We start from the raw sequence: 22,681 nt of genomic DNA, 5'->3' as shown, positions 1-22,681 counted from the left end.
GGCGAGAGAAGCGCGGGGAAGGGAAGGCAAGGGGCGCCCGGGCGAGGCGGGGAGGGGGGCAGGATGGGCCGCCCCAGGGCTACGCTGCCCCGCCCGAGGTGCCTTTCTCCTCCTCCTCCTCCCGCCCGAGGAGAACAACGGGGCGCTGGGTGGCGCGCCTGCTTCGAGCCCGACCTGTGGAGTCTTGTCCTGGCGCCCCCCTGGAAATATGGAGGGTCTGGGCGCGCCTCTGCTGGGAGGAGGAAAAGCTGGGGCGCGCGGGGGAGAGACACGTTTCTTCCCCGGAATTTGAACCCGGGGCAAGTTGTTCCCCAGATTGTTTTTTTCAACCTGAGAAGCCACGCCTCTGAGCATGTGCAAAATGCCTATATCGCGACTGGGTTAAAGAAGCGGGGGGGGGGCTCACACAGCTCTCATTAGTTGGGAGGAAGCCTCGATCCCAGCAGATCCCCACATGGTGGCTCTGTCTGTGCGCCCTTTGCTGCTGCTTGCTTGTGAATTGAGGGCTACCCCCACCCCCGTATATTTCTCAAGGTTTTCTGCCTTGGGAGTTACGTCTTAGACTTAAGCTAGCCAGAGGTGTGTATGGATTATTCATGGTGTGGCGGGAAAGTGGATGGAGAGGAGTTTCCTAATCCTCTCTGAGTATAGGAAGCTGGGTGGTGGGAGATTCAGGACAGAGAGGAAGCGCTTTTTGAAAGCGCAGGTAGTTAAAACTGGAATTGGTTACAGGTAGATGTGGTGATGGCCACCAACCTGGATGGCTTTAAAAGGGGGACTAAAGGAACAATACAAAAAAAAATATCCTTCCAGTAGCACCTTAGAGACCAACTAAGTTTGTCATAGGTATGAGCTTTTGTGTGCATGCACACTTCTTCAGATACAAAGGAACAATAGATAGTGGATAGGGCCGCCAATGGCTTCTAACATGACTATCTATTGCCTCCATTGTCAGAGGCAATGCTCACTTGCTGGAGAATTAGAGCCCTGGGGAAAGGGCTATCACAATGCACTCATGTCCTGCTTGTGGACATCCTATAAGCATATGGCTGGCCCCTGTAGGGGCAAAATGGTGGACTTGATGGGCCTTTGGTCTGATGACGCCACAATAATGGGTTTTATTACAGGCGGCGATGAATCTGCGTACAGGGGGGAGGTTCAAAAGGTATCCACATGGTGCTCAGAGAACAATCTGCATCTAAACATTGGCAAGACAAAGGAGATGGTGTTGGACTTTCAGAGGAAGAAAGGGGAGCTAGCCCTGTTGTATATTGGGGGGGGGGGGCTGTGAAGACCTAACTTGGAAGGTCAATACAGCCCAGGTTGTTAGGAAGGCCCAACAGAGACTTCCTTTCCTTAGGCTCTTGAGAAAGAACAAGGTTGGACAGCAACTGATGATTTCCTTCTATCGGTCCACGATAGAAAGTGTTCACTCATACTGCATTACGGTGTGTTATGCTTGTTTGACAGCCATGGACAGAGTACCTGTGGTGAAGACAGTTCTCGTGAGCTGTCCCCTGAATCGTGGGAGACCCTTGCCTCAAGAAACATCCTCAGGGATGACTCACAACCTAGCCAGCACCTTTTAAATCTCCTCCCTCAGGCAGGAGATATAGAAGCATGATAAGCCACACCAACAGGTTTAAATAACAGTTTTTACCCATGGGCCGTGAGGCTTGTGAATGGAAGACAGCAACATGTTCGGGGTTGGTGGTTTTAGGACAGTATCCAGAGTGAAACAAGGACTGAGAGATTGCGGGAGGGGGATGTGGGGCTTGTTTCATCTCACTGTAAACAAGTGGTACAGTGACAAAGTATGTATGTATGTATGTATGTATGTATGTATGTATGTATGTACTGTATGTATATATTTATTATTTATCCAGCACAGCTCTTCTTCTGTTCCTATATGCGATGTGATGTTTGCCTCTGTAGAATTTCTCTGGATTTATTCCTATGGAGGCAGACACCCTATGGAGAGTATCACACCCAAACTGTATTCCTTCAATTAGTAATTTTTTTAAATGAGGATCTTAAACCACTTTTAGATATATTAAGAAGCTTCATTATGCCAAGCCAGAACATTGGTCCATCTTGCTCAGCATCATTCACACTGTGGATCTCCAGGACTTCAGACATTCCCAGCCCTACCTGAAGATGCCAGGGATTGAACCAGGCACCTTCTGCATGCACAGCAAATGCTCTACCACTGAATTACAATCCTTATTTTTTTGTATTAAGTGGTATATAATCTTTCCAAGTAAACAAGTAAAATTCATGGATTGGTTTTAGGAGCCAGAAAAAAAGTCAAATATAAGAAACTTGCCATACTAAACACTGAAAATTTCTGAGTGTGCTCCATTGAAGTGAATCGGAGCCATGCAAGAATGTGGATACAATCTATTTCAGAGAAATAGACCAAACAGGAAAGGAGGAGGAGTAGCGTTATATGTCAGGGATGTGTATACCTGTGAAGAGATCCAGGATTTAAAACTTCAAAGCCGAGTTGAGTGTATCTGGGTCAAAATTAAGGGAGAGAAAAATAACAGTGATCTCATTGTGGGAGTTTACTATAGATCCCCAAGCCAAACTGAGGACACAGATGATGCCTTCCTGGAACTGATGGCCAAGCATTCAAAAGGAAGTGAGATGGGGGATTTCAACTATCCTGATATTTGTTGGATGTCAAACTCAGCCAAGAGCATAAGGTCGAACAGATTCCTCACTGGCCTTGCAGACAATTTCATTGTCCAGAAAGTGGGAGAAGCAACAAGAGGATCAGCCATTTTAGATCGGGTCCTAACCAATAGTGATGACCTGGTTAGTGGGGTAGAAGTGGCAGGATCATTAGGTGGGAGTGACCATGCTCTTCTGGAGTTTATTATACAGCGGAAAGGAGCAACCAAGCATACTAAGACTCAAATCCTAGACTTTAAGAAAACTGACTTCAGAAAACTTAGAGAAACGCTGGGTAAAATCCCATGGACAGTAATACTAAAAGGGAAGGGAGTTCATGATGGTTGGGAGTTTGTTAAAAGGGAGATATTAAAAGCACAACTTCAGGCAATACCAATGAGACGGAAACATGGAAGGTGCCTAAAGAAGCCAGGGTGGCTATCTAAAGAACTTTTAACTGAGTTAAGATTTAAAAGGGATATGTACCAAAAATGGAAAAAGGGGGAAATCACCAGAGAGGGATTCAAACAAATAGCCAGCGTGTGTAGAGACAAAGTCAGAAAAGCTAAAGCACAGAATGAACTCAGGCTTGCTAGAGAGGTTAAAAGCAACAAAAAGGGCTTTGATGGGTATGTCCGTAGCAAAAGGAAGAACAAGGAAGCAGTGGGGTCACTTAGGGGAGAAGATGGTGAAATGCGAACAGGGGACAGAGAAAGGGCAGAACTCCTCAATACCTTCTTTGCCTCAGTCTTCTCCAAAAAAGAAAACAATGCCTGACCTGAAGAATATGGAGCAGATGTTTCAGCAGGGGAAACACAGCCCAGAATAAGTAAGGAGGTAATACAAGAATACTTGGCTAATTTAGATGTATTCAAGTCTCCAGGGCCAGATGAATTATATCCAAGAGTATTAAAAGAACTGGCAGAGGTGATTTCAGAACCACTGGCAATAATCTTTGAGAATTCCTGGAGAACAGGCGAAGTCCCAGCAGACTGGAGGAGGGCAAATGTTGTCCCTATTTTCAAAAAGGGGAAAAGAGAGGACCCAAACAATTACCGCCCAGTCAGCCTGACATCAATACCAGGAAAGATTCTAGAGCAGATCATTAAGCAAACGGTCTGTGAGCACCTAGAAAGGAATGCTGTGATCACTAAAAGTCAGCATGGGTTTCTGAAAAATAAGTCATGTCAGACTAATCTGATCTTATTTTTTGACAGAATTACAAGCCTGGTAGATGAAGGGAATGCTGTGGATATAGCCTATCTTGATTTCAGCAAGGCCTTTGACAAGGTGCCCCATGATATTCTTGTAAAGAAGCTGGTAAAATGCGGGCTAGACAATGCTACCATTCAGTGGATTTGTAACTGGATGCAGCAGCTAAAAATGCCAATGCAATTATGGGCTGCATCAATAGGAGTATAGCATCTAGATCAAGGGAAGTAATAGCACCACTGTATTCTGCTCTGGTCAGACCTCACCTGGAGTACTATGTCCAGTTCTGGGCACCACAGTTCAAGAAGGATACTGACAAGCTGGAACGTGTCCAGAGGAGGGCAACCAAAATGGTCAAAGGCCTGGAAACGATGCCTTATGAGGAAAGGCTTAGGGAGCTGGGTATGTTTAGCCTGGAGAAGAGAAGGTTAAGGGGTGATATGATAGCCATGTTCAAATATATAAAAGGATGTCATATAGAGGAGGGTGAAAGGTTGTTTTCTGTTGCTCCAGAGAGGCGGACATGGAGCAATGGATTCAAACTACAAGAAAGAAGATTCCACCTAAACATTAGGAAGAACTTCCTGACAGTAAGAGCTGTTCGGCAGTGGAATTTGCTGCCAAGAAGTGTGGTGGAGTCTCCTTCTTTGGAGGTCTTTAAGCAGAGGCTTGACAGCCATATGTCAAGAATGCTTTGATGGTGTTTCTTGCTTGGCAGGGGGTTGGACTGGATGGCCCTTGTGGTCTCTTCCAACTCTATGATTCTATGTGACTATTCATCTCAGTGGAGTTTGTGCAGGGAAAAACTTTCAATGGTATTTGCACTTTGTAGGTATTGTGATCACTGCCATCCATCCATGCATTCTGTTGCTGCATCTTGGGCATCTCTTGGAAGCCAGTGAAAATGCACATCCCAACGCCTACCTGCTGGACCCTTTTTCCATTTCCTGCCACGTCCCCATTGAGTTCTTTGTGGGTAATTTTTGTCTGTGGCTAAGGAAGGATGTTAAACCTGTAATTAGAGGGCACCAAGAGAATTAAATGTCTTATTCAGTGTGAGTTTCAAAAATAACTATGCTTTCCTTTCTTTTTTTAGAAATGTGGATTTGTGCATTGACTTGAGTGCATGCAGTAACTTATTCCTGGCAACTGAACATGCTGCTGTCTGATTCTCTCAATAATTCCTTTCTATTTCCCCCAAAAGCAGGGTTATCTGACTATACTACCGGTATATAGAAAGAGTCAGAGTGTAATTGCTAATGCTCTTTTAATTGACTATTCAGATTGTTGCTTTGCAGTATGAGGTTTGCAGAGCTGATTCAAATACTCAGGGGGAAAATTGTGACACAGGAAACAGAAGTGGGGGGGACCGCACATTTTTATACACTCCTGCGTTGAACGCTTATGAAAAACTAACATGTTAGATGTTATGGAAGAACTGGGAGTGAAACATACTAAGTGTACTTTTGTACGCTTGAAACGCTGAGCATTTTCACATTAGGCACCTCTGTGACCATATGAAGCTGCCTTATTCAGAACATTGGGCCATCTACCCCAATCAGGGGTGTCATCTTGAATAAAATATTGCGGGGGCCCAGGTAAGCCCCACATAATCGATCACATAACGCAGTGCAGACACACCAATTGAATGGGAATGTCCATCAACTTTGCAGGGACCTGGCCCCCTAAAATATTTTATTGTGGGGGCCGAAGCCCCCACGGCCCCTAGGAATTGGCTCTATGAGCCCCGATGCTGTCTATTCTGACTGGCTGCAGCTCTCTCATTGTAGTAAGGCAGAAGTATTTCTCCTTAACTGGAGGTGCCAGGGGTTGGTGAGGCTTTCTATGTACCAGTTGTGTGCTCGGTCACTGAACTAAGGCCCCTCCAATAATTTGCCCATAGTCGCTTTTCCTTAAATCTAAAGCAAATGGAAAGCCTGTATCGGCAGGAATGCACTTGTTGTTTCTTTTAAAATTTTATCCTATGGTAACAACTATTGCTATAGGGAACAAGTAGTACTAGAGTGCCTCAAATATATTTCTGCATGTTTCATGGAAACAGTATCTGTATGGAATCTATAAACTCTGTCTCTCTTGTGGAGTGCTGTTTTCAAAATTGTGCTGGTAGCTACAATGAGACTAGGATTAACAAAGTAAATGTCAGCAATGATATTTACAAGAGAGAGATACAGAATTGATTCCTCAATCCTGAAAAATGGTCTCTCCCCAGACTGTTGTCCCAGACTGCTGTCTTAAATTAACTTAATATAGATTTCTTATCCCTTAACATACCCGTTAGAGTTATTACTTGTTACAGGTAGGTAGCCGTGTTGGTCTGACGTAGTTGAAACAAAAAAAAAAATAAATTCCTTCCAGTAGCACCTTAGAGACCAACTAAGTTTGTCATAGGTATGAGCTTTTGTGTGCATGCACACTTCTTCAGATATTACTTGTTTGTTACATTTATATCCCAACTCTCCTCCAAGGAATTAAGGGTGCCACACATTGTTCTTCCCCATCCCATTTCAATCTCACAACAACTCTGGCCCAAGGTCCTCCAGTGAGCCTCATGAATGGAGATATAAACCCTGATCTCCCGGGTCCTTGTCCAAACGACTGGACTCAGTGGTCTAAACCTTTTTTTTAATTAGGCTTGCTGATTGGAAGATCAGTGGTTTGAATCCGTGCGACGGGGTGAGCTCCCGTTGCTCTGTCCCAGCTTCAGCCAGCCTAGCAGTTGGAAGGCACACCAGTGCAAGTAGATAAATAGGTACCTCTGCAGCAGAAAGGTAAACGGCTTTTCCGTGCACTCTGGTTTCCATCATGGTGTTCTTTTGCACCAGTAGTGGTTTAGTCATGCTGGCCACATGACCTGGAAAGCTGTCTGTGGACAAAAGCTGGCTCCCTTGGCCTGAAGCGAGATGAGCACTGCACCCCATAGTCACCTTTGACTGGACTTAACTGTCCAGGGGTCCTTTACCTTTTTTTAATTTTTTTTTTACCGTCCAACCACCAAACTGACTTACTAGTAAGTCACAATTTTCCTGCTGATTTCAGACACTGACTTCTACCCAGCTTTTTTATTTACTTCCATAACAGTTCCTAGAGAAAGAAGAAAGCTTATTTTTCTTGCACCCCAATGTTCATTTGTCCTGTTTTTCTACTGAGGAGAAAGAAAACCCTTGATTATTGAAGCTAAAGTGCTTATTGGGCGGAAAAACCTCTCCAGTGCTTTGGGAAATATTCATTAGGGGCTCTGTCTGTAACAGTCTGTTGTGTTTAGTCTGTGGCAGTAATTTTGTTCAGTAGAGGAGTAATCTAAGATCTATCCCAAGTCAGATGACTCTGCCTTAGATCTAGATATAGGGTGGAATTCAATGGAGGCATTGCATGCATGGATTGAGGTCTGCTCATGCAGTGGAATTTCCCTCCTTTCCTATTCCCTTTCCTATGCCCCCTAAATCTTCTCTGGAGGGTTGGGGGGGGGGAATCCCAGAACAGATTTAGGGGGTGTGCAGGGGGAAGTGTCCCACTGTGTAAGTAAACCTTGTTTCCTTTATTAGTGCTACTACTGCCCCACACTTGAGATTAAAAAAAGTTTTCAAAGCAGCTTTCAATTTGAGAAAATTAAAAACACACACAGAAGTTATGCTGCTATTCCCAACACAAAATACAGCTGCAAAGAGATGGGTTTTTTTTAATTAAAAAAAAATCAAGGAAAGGTTCTGGCAAGAGCAAGTCAGTGTGGTTGGAGAAAATGTCAGCCACAAATCTATGTAACTGAGGCTCAAACTACACATAATGGTGGCAGACCAATCAGTTTAAACCAGGGGCTCTCCTCATGGCACAGAAAGGAGGGGGTGAAAACCTAATTTATAGAGCAAAAAGGAGTGTGCAGGTGGGGGTGTAGGCCAGACAGGACGGAGAGCCTATGATCCTCCAGTTGTTGTTGGACTCAACTCCCATCAACTCCAACCATATCTAGCTGTCAGGAATGATGGGTATTGTAGCCCAGCAAGATCTGGAGGGTTGGTCTCCAGTGATAGCCTCTTCCTTTAAAAATCAAAGCAGCCATGGAAGGCTGTGATCAAGAGTAGAAGAGTCTCTTTAACCATGGCCAATTTACTGTTCAAAATTACTCTCTTGACTGCTTTTTCATCTGTGATACCTATATTTTTTTCCTTTCTTGGGTAGAAAAGCAGCTTTGGCAGCAGGAGCTTCCTTACTGATACGGTAAAAAGGCCAGAGGAGGAAGCAGCTCCCCACCCTCTTCTCTTGCGAAACACACCACCCCTATCACCAGTACACAAAAGCAGGAGTCTTAAGTGGGTTCAGTGTAATCTTTCATTAGAACTGTATTTTTTCTAAAGCAAACATTCTTCTTCTATTCATATCCCACTGTCTTTTCCTTGCCAAATAACTATTTGAAATACTGCATAGAAGTTATAGATTTGATTCCCCCCCCCTGCCATATATATTTAAAAGCTGGTTAAAAGAACTCAGCCCCTGGAATTATATGTACAATGCAGTGCCATTTTTTGGGGTTTCCTGTTTTTAACAAAAATTGCTTTTATTAAAAGATTTTCTTGGATAACAAAAGTACATACAGCATATCTGTTTCCAATTCATAGAGTCCTTTCTGCAGACCGGTTGTCTGGGTTTTCTGTTTTGTTTTGTTTTGATATTGGTTTATTTCCCCCCTCATTATCTGTAGCAACACCCTCCCCCCCAAAAAGGGGGGGGAAAGAATTGAAAGAGAAGGAAAAACCAGAACAAAAACTTGGAAGTCTTGAAAAACAGATGCTTTATGTTGTCCAAAACTATCTGGAAGATAAGTCATTAAATGTTAGGGATGCAGTTGGCGCTGTGGGTTAAACCACAGAGCCTAGGGCTTGCTGATCAGAAGGTCGGCGGTTCGAATCCCTGCAACGGGGTGAGCTCCCGTTGCTCGGTCTCAGCTCCTGCCAACCTAGCAGTTCGAAAGCACGTCAAAGTGCAAGTACCGCTACAGCTGGAAGGTAAACGGTGTTTCCGTGTGCTGCTCTGGTTCGCCAGAAGCGGCTTTGTCATGCTGGCCACATGACCTGGAAGCTGTACGCTGGCTCCCTCAACCAATAACGCAAGATGAGCGCCACAACCCCAGAGTCGGTCATGACTCGACCTAATGGTCAGGGGTCCCTTTACCTTTACCTTTTAGTCATTAAATGATGTCTGTGTTCTTGCAGCTGAGCTGCTCCTTTTCACCTTCTTAGAGGATCAAGGATGTATTCACTTGCTGTTGGTGTGTGTGTGGGGAGGAAGAGAGGGAGTTGGTGGCTTCAGAGGTAAATGCTTTAATTGAGGATAATCAGATGAAGATGTATATCAGACAAGTATTCATCAAAGGGAGACAAGATAATCCCATGGTGGAGACAGTAGGAGAAATGAATCTACTTACGGTAACAAGTGTGGATTCTTTTGTAGCTAGCTAAATGTGAAAGGCTGAATGAAAAATTCCTGGTGGGGGGAAGCTGGGAGAATGAAGCCTGGGAACCCTTAAAGGTAGGGAAATCCTGACAGCAAGGGAGGAAAAATAAAGCAGGGGCGGGGAGGCATGGAAGAAGGCAGATATCTGTCGGTAGAGCATGAAACTTTTTATCTCAGTGTTGTGGTTCAAGTCCCACATCGGGCAAGAGATCCCTGCATTGCAGGGAGGTGGACTAGATGACCCTTTTGATCCCTCCCAACTCTACCAGTCTATGCTTCTAAGGGGGAGACTGAGCAGAAATATGACATTTGAGATCATGGCTCATGACAGAAGCCTTGTTACAAACTCCACTAACCCAGAAGTAGTACCTTGGGTTGCGAACTTTGCCCCAGGATGAGAATGGAAATCGCGTGCTGGCGGTGCGGTGGCAATGGGAGGCCCCATTAGCAAAAGCGTGCCTCAGGTTAAGAACAATTTTGGGTTAAGAACGGACCTCCGGAATGAAGTTCGTAACCCAAGGTACCACTGTATTAGGTTTAATGTGAGTTTCTTGCATCCAATTGTGCATCTTGGTGGTGCTGTCCATGGTACCATCTGTGGTACCATTTTAATGACCAGGTACAGTACTGTGAGGTATTGCTTAAGAGGCAACATGGCACAACTTCCATATTGAGATTCCTACTCCCACCCCCACATTATGTGCACTTGTGATCTGCAAGCTGTAGAAGCAGATTTTTTTTTTAATCAAGTTGATTGGATCTGTCTTAGCCTTTGGGTGGTTGGTGAAGACCTTTTTATTCTGAAAATCCTCTGAGTGGATCTGGCTAGATGGTTCGGTTAAAGATGTCCATACCTATGCTTATCTTTCTATAGACATTTGTTTCTGTCTTGGATCTGTGTTGCTTTGTTGTTGTTGTTTAGTCGTTTAGTTGTGTCCGACTCTTCATGACCCCATGGACCAGAGCACGCCAGGCACTCCTGTCTTCCACTGCCTCCCACAGTTTGGTCAGACTCATGTTGGTAGCTTCGAGAACACTGTCCAACCATCTCGTCCTCTGTCGTCTCCTTCTCCTTGTGCCCTCCACTTTTCCCAACATCAGGGTCTTTTCCAGGGAGTCTTCTCTTCTCATGAGGTGGCCAAAGTATTGGAGCCTCAGCTTCACGACCTGTCCTTCCAGTGAGCACTCAGGGCTGATTTCCTTCAGAATGGATAGGTTTGATCTTCTAGCAGTCCATGGGACTCTCAAGAGTCTCCTCTGTGTTGCTTATGACCCCGATAATACTAGCAGAGTGGTTGTTCCTTTTTTCCAGTTTTGCATAAGGAAGAGATGTTTTTACTGCACTAAAGGAGTTGGTGCCAGAAACGTTAATTATTCAAGCTCTGTTACAAGAATGCTTTTCCCATGCTTGGCAATATCTCTGCACAAAATGCTAAAGAGTGATTAAACTCAGTAAATCGACTACCTAGCCAAAAACAAGTCTGTTGTACGAGCATCTCTAAGATCATATTGAAATACTGAAATATTGAAATAGATTCAGATTTCTGGCCGGAAGACACTGAATAAATTCCTTTCTGATGTCCAAATCTCCCTACAGATGGATAGCTTATGTGTTAAAAGGCTATGCTTGTATTAGCTTGCTTTTCTACCTCTCCATCCTGTCACCGCAGAGCTATTCCTACTGCATACCTCAAACCCTATAGAAGAAGTAATATGAGAGTGTTAATGGTGGCTATGCACACCCTTTTCTCTTTTCTGGGCTTCCAGTGCCAGGGGAAAGAGTGATGCTGTGGTCTGCAGAGAGAGTGAGAAAGGGAGGTGCAGCTGTTCCTCCTGCAAAAAAAAAAAAAAAGCACATATATTGCCTATCCTGTCTGCTAGTCCTGGCTCAGTGAGTGAGCACAGCAAATATGGACCCTTGATGAGATTGTCTTTCCTGAGACCCAGTATATTTCCATTTATGTTTTTTGGATCATGTGAGGGACAGGGGATATCGCGAAGTCCCTCCCCTCCTGAGTTCAAGCCCGTCCCCGAGCAAAGGGGAAAGCAGGGAGAGTTCCGATTCCAGTGGGGAAGCAGGAAGTCGTGTCCGAGGCTCAGGCAAGGTAGAGGAGCCAGGGTCCCAGGTGGGACAGGAAGGGGCAAGCAAGGGGGGAAGACCCATCCCTCCAACTCCAGAATTACGCAGGAAGAGGAGGGGCAAGAGGATGGGTCTGCCAAAGCTTTTGTGTTGGAGAAAGACGCGCCAAAAGCCATTAGGAGGTTCTGAAACCGACTGACAACATCGCTCCGTGTAAATAGCAATGACTTGAGCACTGTAAATACGCAGCACCAATAAAAGAATAAAATGCAGAGCTGCGTAGCGTCGTTACTCTGAAGTAGTCCACTCCGGCCACTGTGACAGCAACCTCCTAATCATTTTTGGGCTACTTCGGAGTTGCCGGGATGAGCGTGTCCGAGGCGGAGAAGTGGCGGCAGATCGCTGAGCAAGCCCAGCTAGAACTGCAACAGCTGTCGCTGCAGGCGCAGGGAGAATTGAAGGCAGCTAAAGAGGAGACTAAGAAGGTCCAGGACGACCGGCTACAACTTGCGGAACAGGTGAGAGAGCTCCAGGAAAAAGAGCAGCATTTAAGGGCGGTGGCGGTAGACCTCCAAAACAAGCTGGATGCAGAGAAAAACAAGGCGGGAGGGGCTCCCCAAGTCCAAGTGCTGCCAGGAAGGAGAGCAGGGACCCTTGTAAGCAAGTTCAATGGAGACCCGAAGGAGTTTCAGGGCTTTGAGACTGAGATCGTGTATGCTCTTGAGCTGCACCAGAATGAGTTCCCCGATGATGAGCACAGAGTAGCGTTTATTGTGGAACATCTCACCGGAGCAGCCAGGGAGTGGCTAAGACCATTAATCGCAACCAAGAATCCTTGCATGAAAAATGTCCAACAATTTCTAGAAGGTTTGAGGACGATGTATTCGTCCGATAGTCATTTGGACCAGACTAAGGAGGAACTGCATAATTTACGCCAAGGAAATATGACAGTTCGCGCATATTGGGCGAAATTCACCATGCTGGTGCACAGACTGGGGTGGGTTTTGGATTCGCCTCCCATGCAAGCTGCGTTTTACTTGGGTTTGAGCGAGGAGGTGAAGGATGAACTCTCGAGAGGTCCAAAGCCCAGTACTATGGATCAGCTGAGCAAAGCAGCTCTGGCGGTGGGGGTGAGGCAGGAATCCCGGTGGAACGACAAGCAAGCGACGCGCGCAAAGCGGGCTTGGTTCCCACGGTCGCAGGAGAAGCCACTCCCTCAACAACCCTTTCAGGCCACGCCTGGAGCCAGCCAGGACCAGGAGCCCATGCAGATTGATAGCGCGCGCGCGCGGGCTTTTCAAACCCCAGCGGCGCCAAGACGCAAGGAGGGAAGGGGCGGGAATTGCTTTCTCTGCAACTCACCCCAGCATCTCGTCAGAGACTGCCCACATCGCAGGGAGTGGCAAGGAAAGGCGGGAACGGTGGTGCCCTCCCCCACTGACGCAGCACCACAGCAGGGAAACGGGAAAGCCTGGCTGCAGGAGACAAGGGGCAGCAGCCAGGCACAGTCAGCAGACAACAGCCCCAGCCCGCCCACCCGCACAGAGAGGTGCAGAGCCAGCCCACCCCTCCCAGAGCAGGAGTGGTTCTAGAAGTGACGCTAACGCTCCCAAATGGCTATCCCCTGACGGTCCTCGCCTTAATTGACAGTGGGGCGTCCGCCAACTTCTTCTCGAGAAGCTTTGCAGAAGAGCACCAAATCCAGCTTTTGCAGTTGGATTTTCCTCTGCACGTAGCAACCATTGACGGCAGGGAGCTGCTGGGAGGGGCCATCACACATCAAACCCCCCCCATGAGAATGACGGTGGGAAGGCACTCAGAGACACTGGCGTTCAACGTCACCACCATCTCAGACCCCCCCATCGTCTTGGGCATGAGCTGGCTGGCGCGCCACGACCCCTCCATAAGTTGGCATCAGAGATGCATCACTTTTGGATCGGACTTTTGCCTGGAACATTGCATGCAGCACCAACCAGGGGAGGGGCCTCCGATAGCCACGGTGGCCACCATGCACGTCAAAGGGGGTGAGGCGATACCCAAGCCGTACTGGGACCTGCAGGAGGTCTTCAGCGAAGCGGAGTCCGACCACCTACCCCCACACAGGTCTTTTGACTGCCAGATCAACCTGGTGCCAGGGGCAACTATACCCCCAGCCAAGCTGTACGCCATGTCAGACCAGGAGCTGGAGGATCTGCGCGCTTTCATCGACAAGAACCTCAAGCGGGGGTTCATAAGGGAAAGCAAGGCAGCAGGGGGCAGCCCGGTCTTCTGGGTGGACAAGAAAGACACGCAACAGCGCCGTCTTGTGGTGGACTTTAGACGGCTGAATTCGGTGACAGAGCCCGTGGCTTTCCCCATGCCCAGAGTGGATGATCTCCTGACAGCGGCACGCAGGGGCAAGATTTTCACCAAGCTGGACCTAAGGGGGGCGTACAACTTGATCAGGATCCGGGAAGGAGATGAATGGAAAACCACGATGTTCACGCCTCTGGGCTCTTTTGAATATCTGGTGATGCCCTTCGGTTTGCAAGGGGGCTCAGCATGCTTCCAGGCCTTCATGCACCACGTCCTGGGGTCCCTCCTCTTCAGGAAATGCTTGGTCTTCCTAGATGACATCCTTATCTACTCGAATGACCCAGTGCAGCATGTGAAAGATGTCAGAGAGGTGTTGCAACGCCTGAAGGAGAACCACCTGTATGTGAAGCTGGAGAAGTGCAAGTTTCACACCAAGGAGGTGGACTTCCTGGGCTACAAGCTGTCAGACAAGGGGCTGGCGATGGACAAGGACAAGGTGCAGGCCATCCTGGACTGGCACAGCCCCAGGACGCGCAAAGATGCCCAACGCCTACTAGGCTTCGCTAACTTCTACAGGAAGTTCATCAAGAACTTCTCTCGCGTTACGGCTCCCATCACGGACTGCCTGAGAGGCAAGCAGAAGTTCAAGTGGACACCAGAGGCGCAAGCAGCGTTCGAAAGCCTCAAGAGAGTGTTCGCCTCAGACCAAAACCTGTTCCATGTGGTGCAGGACGCGCCCCTACGCATTGAGACAGATGCTTCTGAAAAAGCTGTGGGCGCAATTTTGTTGCAACTGGACGCCAACAGGGAGTGGAGACCCTGTGCCTGCTTCTCCAGGAAGCTGACACAGCCTGAACGCAACTACACAGTGTTTGATAGGGAACTTCTTGCGATCTACGCTGCGTTCCAGCACTGGCGACACTTCCTGGTGGGCGCGAAGCACCCCATCCAGGTGTGCACAGACCACAAGAACCTGGAGTTCTGGAGAACTGCCAGGGTGCTCAACCAGCGGCAGATACGGTGGGCAGAGTTCTTCTCGAACTTCAACTTCTCCATCCACTACATCCCGGGGGAGCAGAATGTCAGGGCGGATGCCCTCTCCCGCAAGCCAGAGTACATGGAGGAGGAGGCGCCACCAGCCCCAAGGCACATTTTCCCCCCGTCGGCATGGTCCTGCGGAGCAGCTGTGGTGAGCGAGGCAGAACTCACAGCACTGACGGCAGCGGATGAATTTGCCAACCGCATCTTCAGAGAACTGAGAGGGGGGAGGGAGCAGGCAAAAGACTTTGCAGAACGCAGAGGGCTGCTTTTCTACAAGGGTGCGCTGTACCTACCCACCACCCAGCTTCGACGTACGGTCCTCAAGCAGATGCACGACAACCCTACAGCGGGGCATTTTGGAAGGGACAAAACCGCTCACCTAGTCATGAGACACTTCTGGTGGCCAGGGGTGCGGGAAGATGTTCGAGACTATGTAAGGGGCTGTACCACCTGCCAGCGGGCGAAGGTGGTCAGAGCAGCGCCACCAGGGTTGCTGGAGCCCTTAGCCACACCACACAGGCCGTGGGAAGTGGTGTCCATGGACTTCATCACAGATCTGCCTTCGTCCAGGGGTAAGACTGCAGTGTTGGTGGTGGTGGACCTTATGTCCAAAATGTGTCACTTTATACCGTGTGCCAGGGCAGTCTCGGCAGAAGAGACAGCCAAACTGTTTGTTGATCACATTTTCAGACTGCATGGATTACCTTTAAGGGTTATTTCGGATCGTGGCCGCCAATTTGTTTCCAGGTTCTGGCGGCGGCTCATGAACCTCCTACAGGTGGAGGTCAGCTTGTCGACGGCTAGACACCCGCAGACCAACGGACAAGCGGAGAGGGTCAACGCCATTCTGCAGCAGTACCTGAGATGCTACGTCAGCCAGCGGCAAACGGACTGGGTGGATCGCTTGCCACTAGCAGAATTTGCCTACAACAATGCAGTGCACGTCTCCACAGGGGTGTCGCCCTTTAAGGCCAATTACGGGCGCGACCTCAGATCTTTCCCAGAGAGGGAGAGGGAGGAGGAAGAGGAGGAGGGCCCACAGGCTGAGGATTGGGCAGAGGAACTGGAGACGGTGCACCAGCAGCTCAGAGAACACTTGGAGAGGGCCAAGGAAGCGTACAAAAAGGGGGCAGATCGCCACAGGCGACAAGGGGAGGTCATCAGGGTGGGGGACAAGGTGTGGTTGTCCTCGGAGGGCCTTCCCACCAGAGGGAGGTGCAAAAAGCTGGCACCCAAAAGGCTGGGCCCCTTCACGGTCACGCAACAGGTAAACCCGGTGGCATACAGGCTGGCACTGCCAGAGGACATGAGGGTGCATCCAGTGTTTCATAGATCGCTGCTGTCGCCGTACAGGGAAAGCAGCAGGCTCCGAGACAGCGAACAAACCCCCGAGGGAGGGGGGGAGAGGGAAGGCAGGGAGCAACTCAATGAGGCCACGGCCATCCTGGATTCAAGGTGGGGGGTGGGGGGACTGGAGTACCTCATGGCATGGGAGGATGCTCCACCGTCCCAGAATGAATGGGTCCCAGCCACTCAGATACAGGAGGAATTCTTGGTGGAAGAATTTCACGCCCTCTTTCCCCACAGACCCAAGCCCTGGCACATGGAAAGGGAGGGGGAGGAGGAGGAGGCACGGGAGAGCAGCTCACCATGGCGCTGGGAAGCGGAGTTTGAGGAACCAGAGGATGAGGTATGGGTGTCACCGAGATCCACCCAGTCAGAGGAAGGAGCAGATTGGCAGAACGTTTTTACCCCCACCAGCTCTGACGCCACGGACTTTTTGGGATTCCCGTCAGCCCAGGCGGAAGGGGGGGGCTCGCAGGACTGGGGGGAGGTATTCACACCAACGGGCTCGGAGAGCACTGAGTTCTTAGGCTTCCAGTCGTCACCGACACATGGGGGGGGCCTGGGGAGGGGTGAAGGAGAGCTTGGGAGGGGGGTGGATGTGAGGGACAGGGGATATCGCGAAGTCCCTCCCCTCCTGAGTTCAAGCCCGTCCCCGAGCAAAGGGGAAAGCAGGGAGAGTTCCGATTCCAGTGGGGAAGCAGGAAGTCGTGTCCGAGGCTCAGGCAAGGTAGAGGAGCCAGGGTCCCAGGTGGGACAGGAAGGGGCAAGCAAGGGGGGAAGACCCATCCCTCCAACTCCAGAATTACGCAGGAAGAGGAGGGGCAAGAGGATGGGTCTGCCAAAGCTTTTGTGTTGGAGAAAGACGCGCCAAAAGCCATTAGGAGGTTCTGAAACCGACTGACAACATCGCTCCGTGTAAATAGCAATGACTTGAGCACTGTAAATACGCAGCACCAATAAAAGAATAAAATGCAGAGCTGCGTAGCGTCGTTACTCTGAAGTAGTCCACTCCGGCCACTGTGACAGATCAGGTGGCTATGACCTTTAGGTATCTGTCAGCCCTGTAGTTCTGTGGTCTCGTGGCTGTTTTTCAACTTTTTAACCCACAAAGCCATGCAACTTCTAGCTACTGTTTCTTAGTCGGTCTGTATTGTGGGTGGTACAGTGGGGACTGTCAGAGAAAGGGCCTTTTCAGCAATGGCATCCCAAATGTGAAACATCTTCAAATCTCGCCTAGGCATCTAGGTCATGTTTGTCTATTTTGTTTTATTTTTTCCAGGCATTTTGAGATTACCGGTACTTAAAGATTTTTGGTATTTTTGACTCTGTTGTTTTCATATATGTTTTGCTGTACCTGGTTTTATGTAATGGTTTGATTTTGTAATGCAGGTTTCTTTCTGTTTATCTTCTAGGGTTCTTTTTAAAAATGATTTTAACATTTATTGTTGACTAAGAGGGTAGTGCTAATTGGGTGACTTAGGGTGAAGGGCACGTAATAAAATAATGACAATGACAACAATAACAACCGTAATAATAGTAATGCAAAATATGTTCATAAATAATAAATGCAGTTTCCATGGACTGGGGGACACCAAGCAAATCCCAGGTAAAAGGAAGTCACTGCATTTATTAGAATGTATATATATTTTATTGATTCATTACAAAGAGAAAAGGGCAAACATAACAAAAAGGAAGCAAACAAAGAAAAGTACAAAGACAGAAGTCACTGTATGGGAACAGTATTTATTAGGTAATCATCAGATCATTACTTTTGAGATTTGCCTTAATCTTGTATTTACTGCCAGAGATTACAAACACATTTCTAGATTCTGTGGAGTGGTGAGAATACATTTTCTCTGTAAGCGAATTGCTTGCATGTTGGGGAAGGGCTGCTTTTAGAATTGCAGATGTTGAAGGGGCTAACATTTGTCAAAAAATATAGTGCTGTGTAGTGGTTAGTGTTTTGGACTAGGGCTGGTTCAGATCTCCACTTGGGCATGAAGCTCACTGTGTGATGTTGAAACTTAACCTGTCTCACAGGATTCATAGAATCATAGAATCATAGAGTTGGAAGAGACCACAAGGGCCATCCAGTCCAACCCCCTGCCAAGCAGGAAATACCATCAAAGCATTCTTGACATATGCCTGTCAAGCCTCTGCTTAAAGACCTCCAAAGAAGGAGACTCCACCACACTCCTTGGTAGCAAATTCCACTGCCGAACAGCTCTTATTGTCAGGAAGTTCTTCCTAATGTTTAGGTGGAATCTTCTTTCTTGAGATTGTTGTGAGAATAGAGTGGTGGTGGTGGTAAGAATCATGCGCATCATCTGCAGCTACTTGGTGAAAGGACAAAATATGATAAGTAAATAAAATAGCTTGTGTACGACAGATGGTTATCACAGTTTCTTCAGAAGTTCAGCATAGTTTGAAAACAAAATGTATTAAAATAACTTATGGTTTAAGTGCAGGTCATTATGATGGCATTGAAATAAGCTTGAATTGGATGGATTTGCCGATTTGCCCCATCATTGCCTAAAAGTACTAGATAATTTCCTAACTGCTAAAATACGAGCAGACCCTGCATGCTCTATGCACCTAGTGTATCGGTACAGTTTCCTAAAAGATTTGAGAGCTTGTGGCAGTTGCTATGGCCCAAAGGTCACAGGCAGAATGGCAGAAGGGTGGGATTCCTGAATAAGGAGCTGGACCTGGCTGGATAAGGCAGGTTTCATGAATCAAAGCCCCGCTGTGTATATAGAGCAGGGCATGCATCATTTCCATCCATTCCAAGGCGGCTGATCATGTTCCATATGTGGAGATTACATTTGGAAGAGAAGGGGACTTGGAGCGTGAGTATGAACTCCCAAAACATGATACTCTAGGTGGCAATATAAAACCACGGCAGCTGCCCAGTCTACATGTCTCAAAGAGCGGAGGAGTTTCAGTTTCCTGTTCCCCTGCTGCCCTGACTCATGGCCAGGTCTGATGTAATATGATCTATGTGTGTCTGATTTTTCTCGCCTGCGACAGGCTTTATATATGCATGCTCATCTACATTTCCAAGAAGGAAGGACATGCATGTGACTTCAGCACCTGCCCCCTCATCTATTTACAGTATTTTAAAAGCAGAATGGCTACATGTGCACCATGTTATCTCCCGCTTGGACTACTGCAGTGCGCTCTACGTGGGGCTACCTTTGAAGGTGACCCGGAAACTGCAATTAATCCAGAATGTGGCAGCTAGACTGGTGACTGGGAGTGGCCGCTGAGACCACATAACACCGGTCCTAAGAGACCTACATTGGCTCCCAGTACGTTTCCGAGCACAATTCAAAGTGTTGGTGCTGACCTTTAAAGCCCTAAACGGCCTCGGTCCTGTATACCTGAAGGAGTGTCTCCACCCCCATCGTTTAGCCCGGACACTGAGATCCAGCGCTGAGGGCCTTCTGGCAGTTCCCTCACTGCGAGAAGCAAAGCTACAGGGAACCAGGCAGAGGGCCTTCTCGGTAGTGGCACCCGCCCTGTGGGACGCCCTCCCATCGGAGGTCAAGGAGATAAACAACTACCTGACATTTAGAAAACACCTAAAGGCAGCCCTGTTTAGGGAAGTTTTTAATCTGTGATATTTTAATGTATTTTGGTATTTGCTGGAAGCCGCCCAGAGTGGCGGGGGAAACCCAGCCAGATGGGTGGGGTATAAATAAATAAATAAATAAATAAATAAATAAATAAATAATAATAATAATAATGTTGTCTGGACAACAGGAAAAATAGTTTTGTTCTACATTTTGTTTAACTGCAGATAAGGGGTGACAATGAGTTAATACAGCCCATGAAAAGAATAAAAGAAGAGCCTGCTGGATCAGGCCATAGCCCTATCTAGTCTACAGCACTCTTCCCCCCCCCCACTTGCAATGCTCAGCAACTGGTATGCCAAGGCACACTCCTTCTGATATCCATAATGGCTAGTGAGCGTTGCCATAGACTTGTCTGCATGAATTTGTCTTATCTCCTTTTAAAACCATCCAGATTGGTGGCCATCCCAACACCTTTCAACAGTGTGCCATTTAACTATGTGCTGTGTCTATCCTTCCAACATTTGGATTTATTGGATGGTCCCAGTGATTTGTTACTTCTCTTGCTCAGGACATGTATCTACATAGGGAATTGGAGGCTGTCTGGTAAATTGTTTTTGCTTCTGAGGGAAAAGGAGAAGGGAATTGAAGTAGGAACTGAAAACTTGAAGAGGGCGAAAGTGTGCCAAAAGCTTCTTACATATCCCTATTGGGAGAACTTTACTCTAGAACAACAAACGTGTTACCTGGAGGCCAGGAGCTCATTGCATTGAGCACCCACAACGTCTGTCCAGCAGGCAGGCAGTCATACTTCTGACATTCTGTACAATACACTGAATAGCCCTGACACTGATATTATGTTTTTTTAATGCTAATTTGCTTTGGAGTTTGGGATTTGTTACAGAGAGAATAGCATATTGGAGAGCATAGCCTGCCTGGGTCTCTTTGCCCAGCTTCCCACCTCACTTGTCACTTTGAAGCTTTGCCATTGGGCCCAAGATGCTTCATCAGATGGGGCTCCCCTGCAGTATGGAATAAATAAATATTACCTTTACCTGGTTTACAAAGGAGAGGAGTTCATGTGAGGTTTTGCATTTACAGGGTACCTCGGTTTATGAACACAATTGGTTCCGGATGTCTGTTCATAAACTGAAGCGTTCATAAACTGAAGCGAACTTTCCCATTGAAAGTAATGGAAAGTGAATTAATCCGTTCCAGATGAGTCCGTGGCATTTGTAAACCGAAAATTCATAAACCGAGGTGTTCATAAACCGAGGTTCCACTGTATTGCAAAGGACACTACTAGCATTAGGACTCTTGATGATAACTTGATAGGCGATACAGTGTTGCTTTGATTGGATTAGAAACTGGATGAAGATTAAGCATTAGCTATTTTAGGAGTTCCAGTTGATGTATAGAGGGTGTTGATACTCCCTTGTCCATTTAAAATAGAGGGCTTCAGTGGAAACTTTCAAGTGCATTTTTATCTTGGTTTGCTATATCTTTACTAGCTCCCTTCAGAGGAAACAAAACTTTTTTGTCTAAAGTACCTTGTGGTAGCTATTATGTTGCACACCACTTCTATTTACAGTGGAACCTCGGTTTATGAACACCTCGGTTTATGAATTTTCGGTTTATGAACACCGCGGACCCATCTGGAACGGATTAATTCATTTTCCATTACTTTCAATGGGAAAGTTCGCTTCAGTTTATGAACGCTTCAGTTTATGAACGGACTTCCGGAACCAATTACACCCATGCTTCAGTTTATGAACGCTTCAGTTTAAGTACTCCGTGGACCCGTCTGGAACGGATTAATCCACTTTCCATTACTTTCAATGGGAAAGTTCGCTTCAGTTTATGAACGCTTCAGTTTAAGTACTCCGCGGACTGTCTGGAATGGATTAATCCACTTTCCATTACTTTCAATGGAAAAGTTCGCTTCAGTTTATGAACACTTCAGTTTATGAACAGACTTCCGGAACCAATTGTGTTCATAAACCGAGGTACCACTGTATGGGAATTCTTTAGCCACAGAGAATTCGAAAATGTTGCTGTCTCACTTAGTGTGACCCAGCTGTTCTTTCTTTGGTAGGGAATTTACTGTGAAATAGCCTGCTTTAGTCACTTTTTTTTAAAAAAAATGAAGGCATCTGCACAGTGAACAAAACACCCCTATCTCATGTTCTCTCTGTTCAGTTTTTGGTTGGTTTCCCTCCCTGGGATGACCTGCTGGGTGGCTATTTTGGCCAGTTATGGCCTGCACAGATTGCCCTAGTCATTTTCTTCTCTGTCGGCTCTTCCACCTCTCTAGGAATAAAACACCTCTAGGAATAAACACTATCACATTAACCCTCCATTTCCATAGTGGAGAGGCAATCAAATGATTGGGAGTGCAGTGAAAGGGGAGTATTTAACCCTTCCCTCACACATAATGGCCCCAATGAAAATGGGCCCACTCCAACATTTCGGCTGTGGAAAAGCAGAGTGTCCCCTTGGCTGAAGAGTGTTAGAAGTTTGGAAACAGATTTGCTGTTCTGCTTCGAGCAGCAGTGTTTTGAGTGCTGCTAAATTGTCCACCTCTGGAAGCAATCACAGAGAAAGAACAGAGAATTGTGATATGGAATTGTGATTCAACTTTTCTATTTGTATGCATTCATGCAGGAAATTTATACTGCATTTAGAGGAAGGTGTGCAGTATATCCTGATATCCTGGTTCTTGTAAAAGTGGATATTGAGCAGGGAATAGCTAGATTATAAAGACTGCATCTTGTATTATTGGATTGCATTCTAGTGTGCTCCTTAGGCTGTATTCCAGTGGTGAAAGAAAATAGATTTTTTTTTCTCCTGGTATGAATGCTAGCAGTGATAAAGTTGTGCTGTTGTATGGCATCACTGCCATTTATTTTAAGCATGTGGGTAGGGAAGCAGACATGCTGCAGTTGACAAGTGAGGGAAATTTACTCTGCACATGCTCAGAGGCAGGAAA

At 47.1% G+C, this 22,681-nt stretch overlaps 2 protein-coding genes across 2 annotated transcripts in view; both read left to right on the top strand.

Annotated features, from left to right (window-relative positions):
* SHISA4 (shisa family member 4) overlaps positions 1 to 22,681 on the top strand; it is a 28,853-nt gene that overhangs the window by 300 nt on the left and 5,872 nt on the right. The gene's annotated exons all lie outside the window — the stretch shown is intronic.
* LOC132592449 (uncharacterized) lies at positions 8 to 22,639 on the top strand. The gene is made up of 2 exons (XM_060277214.1): positions 8 to 11,330; positions 17,149 to 22,639. Exon 1 carries the CDS (start codon positions 2,380 to 2,382, stop codon positions 3,451 to 3,453), a length of 1,074 nt encoding a protein of 357 aa, XP_060133197.1. The 5' UTR covers positions 8 to 2,379; the 3' UTR covers positions 3,454 to 11,330; positions 17,149 to 22,639.

This window comes from Zootoca vivipara, chromosome 7 (genome assembly GCF_963506605.1).
Source record: "Zootoca vivipara chromosome 7, rZooViv1.1, whole genome shotgun sequence".
NCBI classification, from domain to species: domain Eukaryota; kingdom Metazoa; phylum Chordata; class Lepidosauria; order Squamata; family Lacertidae; genus Zootoca; species Zootoca vivipara.
The sequence above is the reverse complement of the archived record's forward strand: the minus strand, read 5'-3'. Positions and strand labels throughout refer to the sequence as shown.

Coding starts and splice junctions, on each gene's coding strand:
- LOC132592449 (XM_060277214.1), top strand. CDS start 2,380: ATGCAAGAATGTGGATACAATCTATTTCAGAGAAATAGACCAAACAGG.